The sequence below is a fragment of the Bos indicus genome, chromosome 19, assembly GCF_029378745.1.
Source record: "Bos indicus isolate NIAB-ARS_2022 breed Sahiwal x Tharparkar chromosome 19, NIAB-ARS_B.indTharparkar_mat_pri_1.0, whole genome shotgun sequence".
Taxonomy (NCBI): Eukaryota; Metazoa; Chordata; class Mammalia; order Artiodactyla; family Bovidae; genus Bos; species Bos indicus.
This window is the reverse complement of record NC_091778.1, coordinates 19,452,811-19,470,596: the sequence shown is the minus strand read 5'-3', so window position 1 is coordinate 19,470,596 and position 17,786 is coordinate 19,452,811. Positions and strand designations below refer to the sequence as shown.

At 37.5% G+C, this 17,786-nt stretch overlaps 2 protein-coding genes across 5 annotated transcripts in view; one reads left to right on the top strand and one right to left on the bottom strand.

Annotated features, from left to right (window-relative positions):
- Window positions 1-7,228: 7,228 nt before the first annotated feature.
- CRLF3 (cytokine receptor like factor 3) overlaps window positions 7,229-17,786 on the bottom strand; it is a 90,285-nt gene continuing 79,727 nt past the window's right edge. For all 3 annotated transcript variants that reach the window (XR_011561931.1, XR_011561932.1, XR_011561933.1), the window contains one exon: window positions 7,229-9,622. The gene's annotated coding sequence lies outside the window, so the exon portion shown is untranslated. The remainder of the gene's footprint in view (window positions 9,623-17,786) is intronic.
- The window catches only part of SUZ12 (SUZ12 polycomb repressive complex 2 subunit), a 38,949-nt gene continuing 30,092 nt past the window's right edge, over window positions 8,930-17,786 (top strand). Inside the window, exons 1-4 of one of the 2 annotated variants that reach the window (XM_019981806.2) lie at window positions 8,930-9,203; window positions 11,523-11,569; window positions 11,654-11,718; window positions 15,963-16,031. In XM_019981806.2, coding sequence (XP_019837365.2) covers window positions 8,930-9,203; window positions 11,523-11,569; window positions 11,654-11,718; window positions 15,963-16,031 — 455 coding nt within the window. The remainder of the gene's footprint in view (window positions 9,204-11,522; window positions 11,570-11,653; window positions 11,719-15,962; window positions 16,032-17,786) is intronic. The other variant, XM_019981807.2, reaches the window with a different exon arrangement.

Sequence of the window (17,786 nt, the reverse complement as noted above, 5' to 3'; positions counted from 1 at the left end):
GAGTATATTTACATGTATGAACAGAAGAAATGTCATAGAAAATATGTAAAACATAAGTGAAAGCAATAGGATAGCAGCATATGAAGTATACTTGAAAGCTATAACTAAGCCATAAGAAGCTTCCCAGAAATTAGAGAATGTCATAGGATTAGCAATTATCTTATCAGAAGATGAGATTTTTCTGACCCCAAATATTTGATGTTATGATCTCACTCCAGACTGAAAATAATTGATCCAGTGGAATCTTCTAATTGTGTAAAGAAATAGGCCCAGAAAGTTGTAGTGACTTCTAAGGCCATGTAGATGTTAGTTGAGCTAGGATTAGAGAAGCTAGGTAGCTTGGCTCCCATTTTAATGTGTCTTTTCCTCTTAACACTTTATAAATATTTGCCTAGGGGCAAGTTCAGATGTTCACCAAGCAGTCCTGAAGCAACTTTATGCAGATATGTTCATTTTTTTGTTAATGAGTTCAACAAACATTTATTGAATGCTTATTCCACAGTTGGCTTTAAAGATGAAGATTCCCTGCAGGAGGGCAAGGCAACCCACTCCAGTATTCTTGCCTGGAGAATCCCCATAGACAGAGGAGCCTGGCAGGCTACAGTCCATGGGGTTGCAAAGAATTGGACCTGACTGAGCGACTAAGCAAAGCACAGACATTGGCTAATGGGATAGACAAGTCCATACACTGTGGGTAATTTACTCTATCTGGAAAGATTAGGTGATATTTTCATGTCAGAGATGACATCTAAGTTAAAGTGATAAATGTGTAGCACTTTGATGAGGAAACGAGGGGTAGACATTCCAAACATAGAAACTATAGAAATATTCATGGAATAATGCTTAAACTGGTGTGACTGGAGAGCAGGCAGTATAGCCATCAATATAACGAGGTAAAATATAAAAGTAGGAAGGACTCTGACATTGCAAGCCCTTTTCCTGAGAAATAAGGAACATTTATTAACTTTACAAAAGGCTCTGTTTGAAGTATTGTTTGAAGCAGGATTCAGTAGCTCAGGCACTTGAAAAAGTCTTCAAGACTCACAGCTTTCCAGACCACTTGCTACCTGCCATTCTTCTCTCTGAAATACTCCCAAATTCACAGGGTCAGGAAACATTTATCACAGAATAAAACAAGTTCCCCAACACTGTTTGCAGGTTTTCTAGTGAAATTCCCTGTGTTCAAGATATATTCTATTCTCCCTTCTTCTGCTCAGACAGTTCAGTAAAATTTTAAGATTTCCAAGAAATGAAAACTAGCTTCTAAGGAGGAAAAAAGGGAACTCTGCTTTAACTGAGTATAGAAGCAACATCATTAGAATCAGAAAAATATAACTGATTATTACAATTTCTCAGGGGTCCTTTACGTGAGAAACCTGAAACATGCCCCTTATGATGGGGATTCATGTTAAAGAGGAAGCTCCTGGTTTAGAGGGTGAGCTCTGCCAGGAAAGAGCTGGGAAGAACTTCATTGCCTCTTTCTCTCACCAATGTTTGCTGAGAAGGGCAATGAGCTGTGCCACCCTTCCTTGTACAGGCGGATTTGGTTGTCATTTCTCCCCTTAAAGGAATCAGAGCTCCTTGGAGAAATGGCTGATATTGACTATACCAAAGCCTTGGACTGTGTGGATCACAACAAACTGTGGAAAATTCTTCAAGAGATAGGAATACCAGACCATCTGGTACGACAGAGGGGACGACAGAGGATGAGATGGCTGGATGGCATCACCAACTCAATAGACATGAGTCTGGGTGAACTCCAGGAGTTGGTGATAGACAGGGAGGCCTGGCGTGCTGCAGTCCATGGGGTTGCAAAGAGTCGGACATGACTGAGCGACTGAACTGAACTGAACTGAAGACTAGGATAGGGAATATACAAGATGAGGCTGACACTTACAAGAAAGTAAGAAATTGCTAAAAACAAAACACAAATGATGGGGCCACATCAAAGGGGCCAATCTCCCTAATGGCTAAAGCAGGAACAATCTGAACAACAAAATAAATAATGTAGCATTGGATATAGCCCAAAGTATCCAAGTAAACACCCATAAATAAATAATTGAAAAAATACAGAGATGAGGGAGAAAAGTCTCCTATATAGAGAAATTGTGAATAACTTACAAAGTTACTCTCCCATCAAGGAAGAAGAGCTTAATTCACCACCACAACCTCCATCACCACACCTGAGTGTGGGCTACACATGGGGACTTGCTTCCAAAGATGGGAGCGGAGAAGACTGTCAAATACTAAGTTGGTTTGGTGATTAAGGTTAACATCATCAATGACGATCATGTTGATGGCAGGTACCCTGAACATGAAGTGATGAAAATGACATTTCACCTCCGAGATCTTACTCCCCAAAACTCATAACCCCACTCAATTAGAAAACTATCAGACAAATCCAAATTGAGGAACATTATATAAATTATCAGTACTGTTTAAAACTGTCAAGGTCCATCAAAAACAAGGGAAGTCTGAGAAGCTGTTACAGGTCACAGACTAGAGGAGACTAAGGCGCATGAGGATTAAAAGCAATGTGGTATTTTAGATGACGGATGGAGAAGTAGACAGACATAGATGATTAACTTTGTTTTTTGAGGGTATTTTTTTGACCACTGGAGGCTTTCAGGTATCTTAGTTTCCCAACCAGGGACTGAACCTAGCCCCCTGCAGCGAAAATGCCAAGTCCTACCCCCTGGACTGCCATGGAATTCCCAACATGATTAACTCTGGACAAAACAGAAAATATTCATATTATTTAAACACCCATGAAACATTAAAAATAATTGACCATTTGGGACCCTGAAAAAGCTTCAACAAATTCCTAAAAGCAATTTGTACAGGCCTCTTTTTTTTTTCTTCATAGTGTAACAATTAATTGAAGATTGGTTGAATAAATTACTGAATTTTTGTTAAAAGGCCTATCAACTTATTTTTTAACATTCCTTTCTGTGGGCAATTCAGGCGGCTCAGATCTTTTTGGATTCTCAGCATTTTTCAGATATTTTTGCTTTTATCGGTGAAAGAAGATTTTTATATTCTTAGACGATAAGTACAACATAAACTTTCCTGTTTTCATTTCCCATTCTAAATATTGTATAGTTTACCTTCCTACTGGCACTCTTCTACATTATTTGACATGTTTTGAGCTGAATTTTTAACCCTTATCTGCTCAATTAGAGAAAAAATAACACTTTTTGCCTTTTGTTTATTGTTTCATTCAGGAATCAAAAGTAGAACCCATGTTTTATAATTTTATAGAAAAGGACATTTGGATGAATTTAACTTTGGTATAGCGCACTTATTTTTTTTAGAATTAAAGAACTGGGATAACTTTAACAATAACCTGTATCAGTGTTTCTTGATTTTTTCCCTCTTTACCTAGTTTGATTTTTAAAAAAGTTCCTATTCTCCTACCTCTGTAACCCATGTCTATCTTTGTAGGGAAATGTGCCTTAAGAACACATATTATAGATGTGTCATGTGGTATATGGAAGACTGTCTATTTTTTCATATAGTCATTGATAAAGAACTTTATTTTTACTGATTATAGTATAAGAACTGTAGATAGTTTTGTTTTTCCCTTTCAAAAACAAAATTATAATGCTGAACATGATTTCCCACATAATACATGCTCTACCTTCAACTTCCAGGGATTCTGTTATGGACAAAAATCACTATTCTAAATCAATCCTTAATTTTATATTTGAGAAAACAAAGACCAGAGAACTTAAATAACTTTATCAAACTCACACTGTGAAATAATGACAAGTCAAGAGTTGACTGATAGTATAATGTTCTTTCTCCTAAGTTTGTTGCAAACTTTTAAAATCTAGGAGAAAATTAGATTTAAAAAATAGAAATAGAGCCAGAAACATTTCTCTCCTATTAAGAAAACTCTCTTCGAAGAGTGCTCTCTGAAGAAAGCCCAACCAAATTAATTTTTTGGCTTCTGTGTATTAATTTGATCCCCAAAGTACAGAAAGTTAATTTATCTTGATATGAAGTAGAAGTCTTACTCGTCTTACTCCCCAAATTGTTCTCTTTACAGTGCCTCTGTGATAAAAAATGGTTACAGAATTCTGAAATCTATTGCCTAGTGCTTTTATAATCTCAGGGAATTTCTTGCAGGCACATAGAGTATTAGATATCCCAGTGGCAACTTGTAAGCTCTGTGTTGTTCTATCAAAAACAGCTGCCAAATCATTCTGTAGTCTCTTCAGGACATCTCTCTCATTCAGCTTAACCATGAAGGTGGCAACTTTCTCAAACTAGTCACATGAATAAGTTTTTGTAGGAAGCCATGAATATGAAGGAGAAAAAACTAGCTCAATCAAGAATAATAGCAATGTTTCCCCAGGATCTAGTTCCATTGGATAGTGTGCAGGCAGAAATAAAATTCTGAGTAGAATAAGGTGGAAAAGAACTTTTTTAAAGAAGAACATACAACGTCCTAAATAAAACTGAATGTAGACGCTAAGAGGCAGCTTTTCCACAAGTATTTAACCCTATAGATTCTCTCTCAGCATATACTTCCTGTGTAATCTTAGCAAATAAAACTCTGGAACTCAGCTTCTTCAGGTGTATAAAAAGAGGCTTAAGCTAGATACTATCTGAGTTTCTTCTAGCTATAAAATTTGTTTTCACATAACAAAGTCATTTATAAAGAGTAATTGCCAAATATATCCGTCAAACGAAAACTGTCTCAGGGAGATAAGAACAGTATCTGTAAAACGACAACAAGCTAAAAATAAAGGCCTGTATCTCTTAATTTGTTCTGATTATCAATGGTAATCAGAAATTGTACAATGAAGGTGAACTTACAAACTTTAAATGGAAATTCAGACTACAGCATTATTATGGAAGTGGTATAATATCTATCTAGTTTTGTTGATATTATTTATGAAGGATGGTGACATAGTAATGCTTTTCTTCCCCTTAGAAAATAAAGAGGAAACTTGGTTTGGAAACAATCAGTTCACACAAAGATAAAGGATAACAAAAGCAAGAAGATTAAAATTTTTTTTCTGGGCAGGACATGAGTGAGAAACAGAGATTTTTTTTCATCTATGTTTCACTACTATTAGTAAACTTCATTACTCTTAGCATACTCATGTTTTTCATGGTGTCAAATTTTGAGGTGAATATAGCCCACATTATTAGTGCCATTTTAGCTCATTGTTCCTCATTATCAGACTTGGGAAGGTAGCAGAGAGTAATGCAGTGGTTTTCAAAAAATATTTCTTGAGCAAGCAGATCCATTATCTTTGAAATTACAGAACACAGAGAAGCAGAACAGCCCTGATTGCAGATGAATGGGGAAGTAGAGCCTACGCTTGCTTTTTGAAACTCTGGGTCTTCCAAGATGACAGCCTGGATACCTTTGTTTTACTGGAAAACACATGGGGTTTTGAGTTCCCTGTAACTGGGTTCAAATCTCAGCTTGCCCACTTAAAAGCTGTGGGATGGTGAGAGAGTGACTTAATCTCTCTGAGATTCAATTACTTGTGTGTAAGAGACTAACAATAGTAAATAACAGTTTTACAACTGTTGTATGGATAGAATGCTCAATAAATCTCAATTCACTCCTGCTTTTGCTTAAAATTAAACATAAAATCACTTGTCCCACAGTTTAAAACAAATGGACATAGTAGTTATCTTCAGTTATAGGCCTCCCCAAATTCAGGTTTAGGTATTTCCACTGTGTCTCAGGTGGTTTCTCCTCCCTCAGGTTATTAGTGTCAAGTTTCTTTTTGTCCCAGGGGTTCTAACTATGCCTTACTACCACCCTTATTATATCTAGTTAAGCCTAGATAAACACACACACACAAATCAGGGGTTTATTATGAAAACCCCATAATACACAGTGAATATTCCATGGTTCTTATGTTTTTCTTTTCTAGACAAAGGGAAAAATATGCAAACTTTAAGTTTCAAACAGAACTGTTGAAATTATTTTTTCATACTAACTTTTATTAGGAAGGTTATTAATATTTTTACGTTGGAGGCCATTCCTTTTTAAAAATCAAATTTGATTATATATCTTTCAGAACATGTCAGCAAATACAACTTTAGTTCCCTCAAAGTGAGACTTAAACGTTCTTTTTCTTCTGATATAGCTCTTATTGGCTTACTCTAATAGACTCAATGCTTAAAGTGATGGGTCCGAGTCACAGCTCTGCCACTAAATGAGCAAGTGACTTAACCTCTCTGAGCCTATTTTCTCTTCTGTAAAATGAAAATAATGCCAGCTTCATAGGATCATTATGACAAATTGAGGTAACATACCTAAAAGAATACTCACAGCTATAAAGGTCAATATGATGGCCATTCTTTCCTTGCACACATATCTAGTCTGGTGCTAGGAAATATAAAAGAAAAGGTTAGTGGCCTTTGCTTTTTAGGGGCTTACCAATTCCAAATATGCATGAAAGCCAAAACAAACAAAACCCTTGAACGCAATTCAAATTCAGTGTGAGGCCGGGAACTAAATACATACCTGTCTTTGACCGTGAATTGGCATCACCAGTCTCAAAAACAGTTGCCACACCAAACTTAAAAAATAACAAAACAACCTAGTCACAGAAGTGACCAACCTTGAGGTGATCTATTAACATTTTATCTATGGAACATAATCTGATTAAGAAGATAGTAATGTGACCAAGATAACCCCCTAATTAATTCTAATTTGTTCGAGGTTTTAAGGATTTTTTAGTATGCTACATACATTCTGGACAAAGGAGAATACAAAAAGTGAGAATGTGTTATACAACTCTTCCATAGCATGAATAGCTTTGATTCTCATCATCAATACTGGTTAGCTACTGTACATTAAAACTACGCCCAGGGTGAAGCCTAGAATGCTATACCATCGCATTCTTAAAGGAAATACCCTTTAGCAACATCCTAAATCCTTTGGTTCCATTTCTCTATTCACTGAAAATTTACAATAACCTCTTTGGCTCTACCTGTATTTCCACCCTCCCCTTCAAAAGGAGAACCCTATTCTCCTAAATGATGAAGACGGGTAATTTTGTCAGTTATATTTACTCTTAGCCTTTAGGCTTATAACTTGATATTTTGTGATTTGCTTAGTATGCTTAGTACTCCAGACCTTGAATGAATTGATGAAACTTCATTTTCTAACCCTGTAAAGCTAAAGATGAGCAGTTTAGCAAGATCTAATACCCCACAAGCCTCTCAGTTCAGGAAAGGGTTATTTCAGAAATCTAAAGAACAAAACAAAATCTCTTCTTTATTTTGGCAGGGGGAAACAAAAAAATACTGAGTACAGAACAGTATAACACAGGACAGCATTCTGAACTTTTTGTCTGACTAAAAATACAGACTACTTAAAAACCAGCAACAGGTATACCTACTTTTGGATGTGTTTCTGAAATGCCAAATTTTATACTACATGCAAAACCTGCAGAGCTCACTTTCTTAAGTAGAAAATGCATTGATAAAATAAGCGCTTTGGTTATTTAAATAACCATTCCAAAGATGCCTGCTTCGTAAACAGCATTTTGAAATTAACTATAAAGGGCCCAACGCAAGCATTTAAAAAATATAATTGGAAGTATGAAATGGATCTGTGTTTATAGATTGCAATTTTCGAAGATAATATTTCATTTTAATGTAATACAAGACCACAGGATTTCAACTGGAAGGACGTCCTTAGAGATCATATTGCCCAACCTGAAATTCAAATCTCGGAGTATTAGCTCGACTCCAAACCAGTCTGGACCGGAAGCCTGAATCGGGCCTACGCATCTCTTTTTAAAAGAGACAGGCGAAACACCGGATTCCCTCTACAGTTTTTGAGCGCAAAATGAGTAGATTCTCAAGATGGGTGTAGATACTTCTAAAAAATCATCTAGTTTGTCCCTCTGACAACTCTTCTGGTGTCCGGGGATCAAATATCTAGGTTTTACTTCTAACATGTTGAGAAGCCACAACCTCTCTCAGTAAGCATCCTGAAGCTTCACCGCACCTTCAGAAAATCGTTTTCTTCATTTGATTTTTGGACATTCAAGCTCCCTAGAAATCGCTCCCTTTGGTGGAGCCCTGCGGCGTTCGAAAGAGCAGCAGCCGCAAGCCCTTGGCTGCCCCAGTCCTCTCTGAGTCTCGCTGGGTGGGATTCGGCCAAGGGCGCCTTGAGGCACGTGGTGACGAGGGGACCAGGGAAGCGATCCCCGCCCTGCTAGCCCCTTAGACCAGAAGCGACCCGACCCGACCCGACCCGACCAAACCCCGAGGCAGGCCCCTTCCTGTGAAGTTAGAGACTCGACGATCCAGCAAGGATCTCGGTTCATTTAACAGGGCCCTCGCCCCCCAGTTCCTCAGAGGCCCGCCTCTCCTCAGGGGTCCTGTATACCCCGGGGGCGGCAACTGACGACGCTCAGAAGGCGAGAAACGGCTCCCTAAGCCGCTCGCTGGGTCCCTCTCTCCCCAGAATGCACCGGGGCCAGCAGGAAGGCCGCTCCGACCCCTAATTTTCCCGCGAATTCAGTTCAAAGAGGCGGCCGGGCCCGCGATCGGCAGCGCGCACGGGCCAACCAAGCCGCGCCTCCGCGAGAAGCGCCTCCGCGTGACTGACGGGGGAATCCGCGGGCCAACGGGCTGGGCGGCCGGGCGGCGCGCGCTCCCGCCGACCAATCAGAGCGCCGGGCGGGGGAAGTGGGCGGAGCGAGGCCAGGCTAGGGTGAGCGGTCTCTCGAGCGGAGCGGGGTTCTCAGGAGGAGACACTTTTTTTTTTCCTCCCTCCTTCCCTCCTCTCCTCCTCCCTTCCCTTCCCCTCTCCTCCCCTCTCTCCTCCTTCCCCCCTCGGTCCGCCGGAGCCTGCTGGGGCGAGCGGTTGGTATTGCAGGCGCTTACTCTCCGGGGCCGCCCGGCGGGTAGCTGGCGGGGGGAGGAGGCAGGAACCGCGATGGCGCCTCAGAAGCACGGCGGTGGGGGAGGGGGCGGCTCGGGGCCCAGCGCGGGGTCCGGGGGAGGCGGTTTCGGGGGTTCGGCGGCGGTGGCGGCGGCGACGGCGTCGGGCGGCAAATCCGGTGGCGGGGGCTGTGGAGGCGGCGGCAGTTACTCGGCCTCCTCCTCCTCCTCCGCGGCGGCAGCGGCGGGGGCCGCGGTGTTACCGGTGAAGAAGCCGAAAATGGAGCACGTCCAGGCTGACCACGAGCTTTTCCTCCAGGCCTTTGAGAGTGAGTGTGTTGGAGGCTTTGAGGGCAGGAATCTCCACTCTTGCAGCGTTAGGGGGCCGGGACACTCGTGCTGGGACCCCCTTCGTCTCCTGGAGTCGGTTTGATTCGGGAGTGGAGGGCGAAATTGAGGGGGCTGTTCCGCCTTCGGGGGTTACGGCTCACGGGGGCTCGAAGTCTAGGGGCTTTGGGGGAGATAGGCTAAGGGCTCCAGGTGAGGTTCGTGCCTCCCCAAAAGGTTTACACGCGAGCTGAGGCCGTGGGGCCCCGCGTTAAGAGCAGGCTGCTTTTAGGTGAGGAGGTCACGGTTGAACTGTACAGTTGGATCTGCGGTACAGGACGAGTTCTTGCTTTCTTTCATGCCTTCCGTACTCCAGAAGTACAAGGCTGTCGGTTGTAGGTTCAGAGGAGCAAAATTAAGCCTGTGAACAGAGGAATGCAGTAAAATCGACCAAATTGTCAGTCTGAAATGCCTTCGCAAGAACTTGGTACTGCACATTAACAGGGCACCTTTTGATGCTCTAAACCTTTCAAATCTTTCCACCCATTTAAGGGGGACGTAAAGTGAGACAGGTAGTGCTTAAGCAACTCACTTCTCTAGACACGCTTTCGGAATTCTGCCCGTTGTGTTTGTCTTCATTTCAGAACATTTTCTGATGTCAATTTCTGTTTTTAAGGTCTGTTTCGAGGGCAGAGCTACGACTTAATTTAGGAAGGGGGCAAGGTGTCTGGAAACAAACAATAGAATTTGTAAGAAACAGCATGACTATGAGTAACCTGCCCTGTTCTTTAATGAATATTACGTCCTGGTTGTTTTCTCTCTGCTTTGGTGTGGATGTTGTATCTGGATGATATTTAACAGCTAGATGTCTTACAGATACTTGAATAAACTCAACTCTACCACTCAATGTCTTTATTTACAATTTTCCGTGGCATATGTTAAGGGCATGGTATCAGCTGTGCTTGGAAAGATGTATTACATTGTTTAATACCCTTCTTTCATTCTCTCTCATTAGTGCTTCATGAAATTCTAATTGAAATTTAATACAAGGAATTTCAGTTTTTACTGAAATGAGTATTGAACCTGCTTGAGAGAGATTTACATTCTCGCATTTCCTTAATACAGTTTCGGAAATCTGTAGAGGCTTTCAATTGGAAATATTAAAGCACAGTGATGACAATAAACATACATGTTTGTACTCTTTCTAAAACATCTCATCTCCTTTTAGTTTATTTGAGACTAAAACTTAGCTAACTAAAGATTGAGTGGAAATTTTTAAAAATTCTCTCTAAACATTATGAGGAGAGAAATCCTCGAAGAGTTTTATCTATCTTGCTTTCTGATGAGTCTGCTTTGTAGAGATGAACTGTCATTAAGAGTTAGATTTGGAAAAAAAAAAAGATTTGGTCACAGAACAACTTGATTCTTCTCTAATATTGATCTTAGTTTCTGAGACGTGTATATGCTTTGATGTATTTACTAATACAGTCATTTTTATACTGCTTTATTTAAAGAAATATATTACTAACATGTCATTAATGTAACTGGTATTATGGTATTTGTGTATAAAAATATTTTCTATCTATAACCTACGTCCTTTGTAACACATTTACGTAAACAGAATTAAAAACATTCTGGGAATCTATTACTTTAAAAATGTGTTAGGATAGTATTTACATACTGAGGTAATATTTACTTGAGCAAAATAGAAACTTCAACTATAGCTAGAAATAAATTCAATGAAAATTTTAGCTGATCTGTGTTTTAGATTTCAGGACTAATTTTGCTCATATCTGTATTGGGACATCTATCTGGGTAACAGTTGTATTCTGTTTAAGTTGACTACTGGACAGACTTTTGAAAAGACCAATTAAAAAGTGAACATTTCATTTTTGTTATTGGCATCAATATGGAGTTCTTTTACGGAATCCAACTATCTCATTTTAGCTACTTTTTAGAAAGAGATGGGTTATTAATAGTTTATATTAACTAAGTTAAATGAATATAACTACTTCTCTGCAGTTCTGCATACAAACTCGTTTAAAAATAGCTGCCTTAGATATGCAAGGCTTAAAAACAAGATTATAGAGTACCTTAAATTTAAAATAAATGTAGATGAATTTTGTGAATGTGTGTTGTAGACTGAATGTCATTTAATGTAATTGTGCATACTAATTTTCTTGATGTAAATATTCAGTACATGATTTTCATATAGGTGATTAGTTTATATTGGTTATAACATGGCCTGGGTTGGTATTTTCTTAACAACTTAAGTAATGAGTGAATTTAGATAACATTTGGATTTTGTTTCTGTTACCTAGAACCAACGCAGATCTATAGATTTCTTCGAACACGAAATCTTATAGCGGTAAGTAATCAACAAAATTCATCAGCATTATTTTTTTCCTAGAATTTCATCTATTTAATTTGAATATTTTAACTTTTTTTATAGCCAATATTTTTGCATAGAACTCTTACTTACATGTCTCATCGAAACTCCAGAACAAACATCAAAAGGTACATTTTATGAATCTTATTTCAAGTTGATCAAACCATGTTAAAATTTTGTTTTAAAGTATGATCTCTAATGAAAGGTTAAATATGAAAACTGAGGTGAAAGAGTAATTGAATTGATTGCAAAGCAACTTTTTAAGTACCACTTTTGTAAATCCCAGTTGATTGCCAGTTTATTCCTGATAGAAATGATTTAGTAGTGAAGTAAATGAAGTGATTTTACTGACTGATGTTTTTGCTCTGTGCTAATAGTTTTTTTCAAGTTTGGTTGGAGTTGATTTAAATATTTACTAAATTAGGGCTCATGGGAACTTATCTTTGATACATAAGTTTACCAGTTAATGTCTGAGTATTTCTTTTATGTTCTAACAATAAAGAAATCTCATTTTATATTTTTGGTGGTTGTTTTATTAAAAGGGAAATACTTCTGAAGTCAGTAGGAGGAATGTCTTTAAAAACTTCTTAATCTTAATTACTTAGTCTTAAAGTGGAATCTAGAGGTGTCAGAGAACTTATTTTTACTTTTAACATTTAACCGTATATAATTATGGAATGCTAGTTTCTTGTTCTGTGCCCATGATTATTTATTGAGCATATCAAGTGAACAAAACTTTAAAGGAGAGAACCTTTACTAAGCATTTGGTATTGTTATAGTCTTGACTTAGGAAAACCATTAAGCTTTTCAGTAAACTTTGAAACTAAACTCCTTTGGAGACTCCTGCTGGTTACTAAGTAAGTATCAATGTTTTTTATGGTAAGACATAGTTCAGTTTTGTAGATCTATCTAGATGTATTTTGAAGGATTGAAATGTTAAAACCATTTGTCTTTTGATAATCCCTCTGGATCCAGAGAGAGATCATGCACACGCGATTGTGCGCACGCCTGCACATGTATTTAACTAGTGAAAACTGTCAGATTTGTAAATAACTAGAAAGAAAGCGATAGACTAGGCAGCAGAATTAAATATGTCAATTCTTTACCTGTCTACTCCATGCCAGGGTTCAGGAAACTTTTTATGTAAAGGACCAGATGGTAAATACTTTAGGCTTTGTGGTCCGGTAAACAGAATTGAGGATGTTAGGTAGTATATAGGTATTATACAAAAAAGAAAAACATATGTCAACGAATTTTTGATGAAATTCAAAATATAATGATTGAGTGCAGTGTATTTTTTTTTTTTTTTTTTTGGCCACATGGCCAGCAGGATCATAGTTCCCTCACCAGGGATTAAACCTAGGCTTCGGTGGTGAAAGCACTAAGCCCTAACCACTGGACCACCAAGGAATTCCCTACTGCAGTGTTTTATAATACATGCCTACTAGTAAGAAATGTGGAATTCTTTTATTTTTGCAAAGTGGAGTGAGGGGATAGTATTTAACATAATTGGGATTTAGAGTTCTCTGTTACCAAATCACTTGGAAATGTTTATCTGTAAAAAGCATTCTGGCTTATAGGCTGTGCAAAAACAGACAGTAGGCTGGATTTGGCCAGTGGTCCATAATCTGCAGACCCTTGATTTACTCTATAAAAGTAGGAGGATTTTATTAAGTAGTAAATTTTTCTTTCAATATTTTTAATATGGAAATGAGATCATCTAGAGGATTTTCCTGGCCATCCAGTGGCTTAGACTTTGCAATTGCACTGCAGGGGGCACGGGTTCTATCCTTGATCAGGAAACTAAGATCTTGGATGCTGCCATGTGGCCCCCCCCCAAAAAAAAAATTACTGCAGTTATCATCTAGAATGCTATATGATTTTAAAGTGATAAAGTTCTTTAAAAGTAAATTTGGGTTAATCTATAAGTGGATTAAAGAATACATCATAATTGTTTATTAGACTGTCTGTGGGATTCATTTCTCTTGTCCTCTAATGAGTGGAAGCCATTTTAAAAATTTGGTAGTAGAAGTGAATTTTCTTGATTTAGTATCCCGTAGGTAAAAAATTGTCTTTTGGGACAGATTCTAAGCAGTTTGCCAGCCAAGAGACATACACATTCCATTTAGTCTATTTTCCATGTAAAAATGCATTAGGAATCACTTTATTCTTTTGTTGCATGCTTGGCCTGTATAAGACACTCACTCATTTTTAACACTTATACTACAACTTAATATCTTCAAATGAGTGCTGTCTTTTTCAAAGTAGTTAGTGAATTTGGAAGGTGACAAATTTAGCCCAGTGATTGTGGTCTTTGTTCACAGTGTTCTTGAAACTGCTTTTACAAAATTGCTTTTAGTACTATCCCTTTACTCACCATGTTTTGGGAACTCCTTTTGTACCATTACAACAACATAATATTCATTGTTGGAATATACTTATCACTCCTTTTGACATGCAGGTGTAAGAGTAAATCTAGTATATTTGTAAGTCTTTTACTTTCGTTGCACTTCATAGAGGTATTCAGATTTTATAGGCTGCCACTACCCTGGCACAGTGGAAACACTGGTGAGGAGAGAAGGGTGTCTTATTGAGCCCATTTTACTAGGTTTCATGCAAGCTGCTTCTGAATCCTCCCTCCAAAATTTCCTGAAATTTCTTGAATTTTAATAATATTCTCCATTTTGATGACCTTTTGATAACTATATCCCTTGTTAAATCTGAGCTAGAGTAGCAGCACCTTTCTAAAAAACAGAAATACTTGGTGTTGGGAGGTGAGGCTGCTTTTCTGTAGTTGCCTATATGGTTTGTTTTGTTTATCCTAAGGAATGCTGGGTTGCTTGTATGATCTAACCTATTTCAAATGGTTGTTAATAGTCAGTTCTCCTATGTACAGTCTCCATAAAGTTGGAAGAGATGAACCTTGTGACCCACAGTCTTAACTTTTCTTCCCATAGACAAGGTTTCTTCTTAATCGTTACACAAAGATAAACATTTTATTCTTAAAAGTTTTCAGAAACTTTACAACCTCCTTAGTAGTACATTTCAGTATTTATACTGAAAAGTTCTTTGTAACTAGCCTAAAAGAATCATAGGTTTTTCTTCTTTCTTCTCTCTTATCTATGGAGATTGAAAATGTATTGCCATCCTTCTTAAAGAACTTCTTCCTATACTTTATCAGATGAAACTTTAATATTGAGGTTTTCAGTAACTCTAAAGGTAAAGAGAGAAGCTTTTTTAAAAAAGACCTTTTGTTAATGGAGGCTATTTATTCATCTGAAATATAGATTATATCAATTCTATTCTTCCTATCAGTGTTTTGCTATGATATATTTGCATCACCATTTCTCTGCTGATATTTTATTATAGGGTACAATAGCCGTTTTTGAGGAATGAGCATATTAGTAATTTCTAGTATCTGAATTCAAGCTTTACAAAGTAATTTATGTGGAATGCATGAACCTTTTTGAGTTCTAAATTTGAAGGGAGTATAAGAAATACTTGTTTTCCATTAACATATATGAGTCTAGTTTTTTAGCCTCTAAAAAATGTAAATAGTAGATTACCTTAAGAAGATGAGGCTTATTTTAGAATCCATTCATTCCTAAATTGCTTACTGAGGGCGTGGTTATTCTTAATTTAAGTTTCTATTTTGTGGAAAACTACTTTTTTCTCTTAAACTTATTAAGTGAAAAAGCTGATGATTTTGTTATGATTTGATGGTATGTCCTTTAAACTTCAAAGTTTTTTTCATGATGGTGACAACCATCTCTTTACAATGACATATTTAACTTTAGCCATTGCTGCTCATCTTTGAGGGTGTTTTACTATACTTCATATGTTTTATGGAATATCCATATTTGTCAGGTTACTTAATAGAAATATGAATGTTTCAAAATATACATAATTTGCATTTGTTTGGCTCAGTCCGACAGATGCTTGGCACCTACCAAGATTAAGGCAACATGCCAAGCACCATGTGGCTTTCCTTGAAGAAGACGAATCTCTGCCCTTTAGGAACTTATAATCTAATAGAAATAAAATATTTATTCAAGTTTCACATTTAGGAGACTAAATGTCAAAATAAGTATACACCAAGTTCCATAGGTAGGGAGAAATCCCTCTAGTTTTGGATTAATTACCCAAGGTTTCATAGAAAAGTTAGCCTTTGAAATGGGACTTGAAGGCTTGTTTGCTGTATTATTATATACACTGTCTCAATAGTATTCATTGTTATGGCTAACCATCCATAATTTATCTTATTAAAAATAAAAATCACATACCCAGTTTGCCTATTATAGTGACAATAAAGTATAATCTGTTTGTTTTTCCCAGTTGAGAAGTGATTATTTTGTTTATCTGTTTCTTCCAGGAAAACATTTAAAGTTGATGATATGTTATCAAAAGTAGAGAAAATGAAAGGAGAGCAAGAATCTCATAGGTAAGATAACCTATCAGTTTACATTAAGTGACAAATTTGAGGAAAAAAGAAAAAGTACAGTGATCATTTTCATTTTGATCACCTCAATATTGTAAGGAGTTAGAGCGAACTTTAGAAGTCATCTGATCCAAACTCATACACAAATCAGGGATTACTTCTGTAGCCTCCCTGGCAGAGACTCCCTTCTTAAGCCTTATCTTGAATATCTCCAGTGCTGGAAACTCACTGTTTTCTAAGGCAGTTCTATTCATTATTATTTTTCTCTACTACAATTTCTTGCATTTTGAATCAAAGTTTCTGTAACTTTTGCAGTTAGTATTAATCCTGCTACCTCATCTGAAGAAAGATGGAGGCTCATGTTTATGGTATACTCAGCTGTACTTGAGGTGCTGTGCCAAGTGCTTCACACGATCACATCTTTACTAAGGAATCATCTACAGTTCTGAGAGAGGCACTTTTTTTCCTTTTTTCATCCTTCCTCTTATTGACGTCCTTCAGACAAAATATTCTTAACTGTCATTTATATTTGAAATGTATTTATCACATGATAGTTTCAGAAACCTGGCCTTTTGGACAGAACCTTAATGTGTATTTTCAAATACGATTCCCAGAATTAATCCCTAAATGTTCCCAGTAGCTTAATATCTCCCTAGGCTAGACAGATGCTTCCAATCCTAGACGGTAGGTATCTACTTACTCTTTGATAAGTAAAGAAAGTTGAGTATTATTCTAAAGAGAAACAGGGACTTGGGTGGTATTTGTTTATTCATTGACTACTTTTAGGGGAGAATGTAGAACTAAAAATACTAGATTTTTTAAAAAATGGAATTGAGAAAACTGCCACATGGATTTTTCGTTTTCTCTTGAAGTTTTAAATCATACCTTACCAATTTAGATAGGATGTACGTTAATTCAATGATGTTTTATTTATAGTATCTCGTTTTTGTGACTAAGAGATGTCATTTTTGTAATTGCTTTTAAGTTCGTCTTTTCGGTTCGGTTATTATTTGAATTTTTTTTTAATCTCATTTAAAAAATGTTTGCAGTCTTGTAGGACTGAAGCGTAACTTATATTTTCCTATCTAGGCAGTCTTGATTTGTAAATAAACTTTGATGGTTCATTCTAGAAGCTGAGATCCCAAATCTTTACCTAATTGATTACTGCCCAAGAAATACCTTGTAGTATTGGTTTATATAGACTGAAAATATGCTCAGTGCATGCACCCTCTGTTCTTTGCTTGAATTTCTATTCCAAATCCTATCTGTTCACCTGCCCTGGAAAGATCTTTTGGGACCCTCTGGGCCTTTTGTAGTTAAAGTATGAAGCTGTAGTCAGAGCCTGACCATACATCCTCTCTTCTTTTCTCCTAAACACCTTAATAGTTTGCCCTCAGGTCTTCTGAGGCTTGTGTGAGAAGGAAGAGTGAAAACAAAAAGAAGAAAACTTGAACATTTCTTCATCTCCCCCATCAAGGTTCTACCTTCATCACTGCTAAACCTGACTACCATCTCATTGTGACCTTGGCTTTGATAAATATTACAGAACTTCTCTTAGAGTGTGTGTTGTGACGAAGATAGATTATTATACTGGTACTCACCAAATAATTATATTCCTTTTGACCCAATGAGTTTAACAACTCTGCCAGTACTGTAACGGGTATTGTTGACCAACTCACAGAAACTTCAGAGAGTTGCATAGAATTCCTGCTTGTAATTTTGAAAATAGTCTAGGATCTAACTGGGACCAGTGAGTTG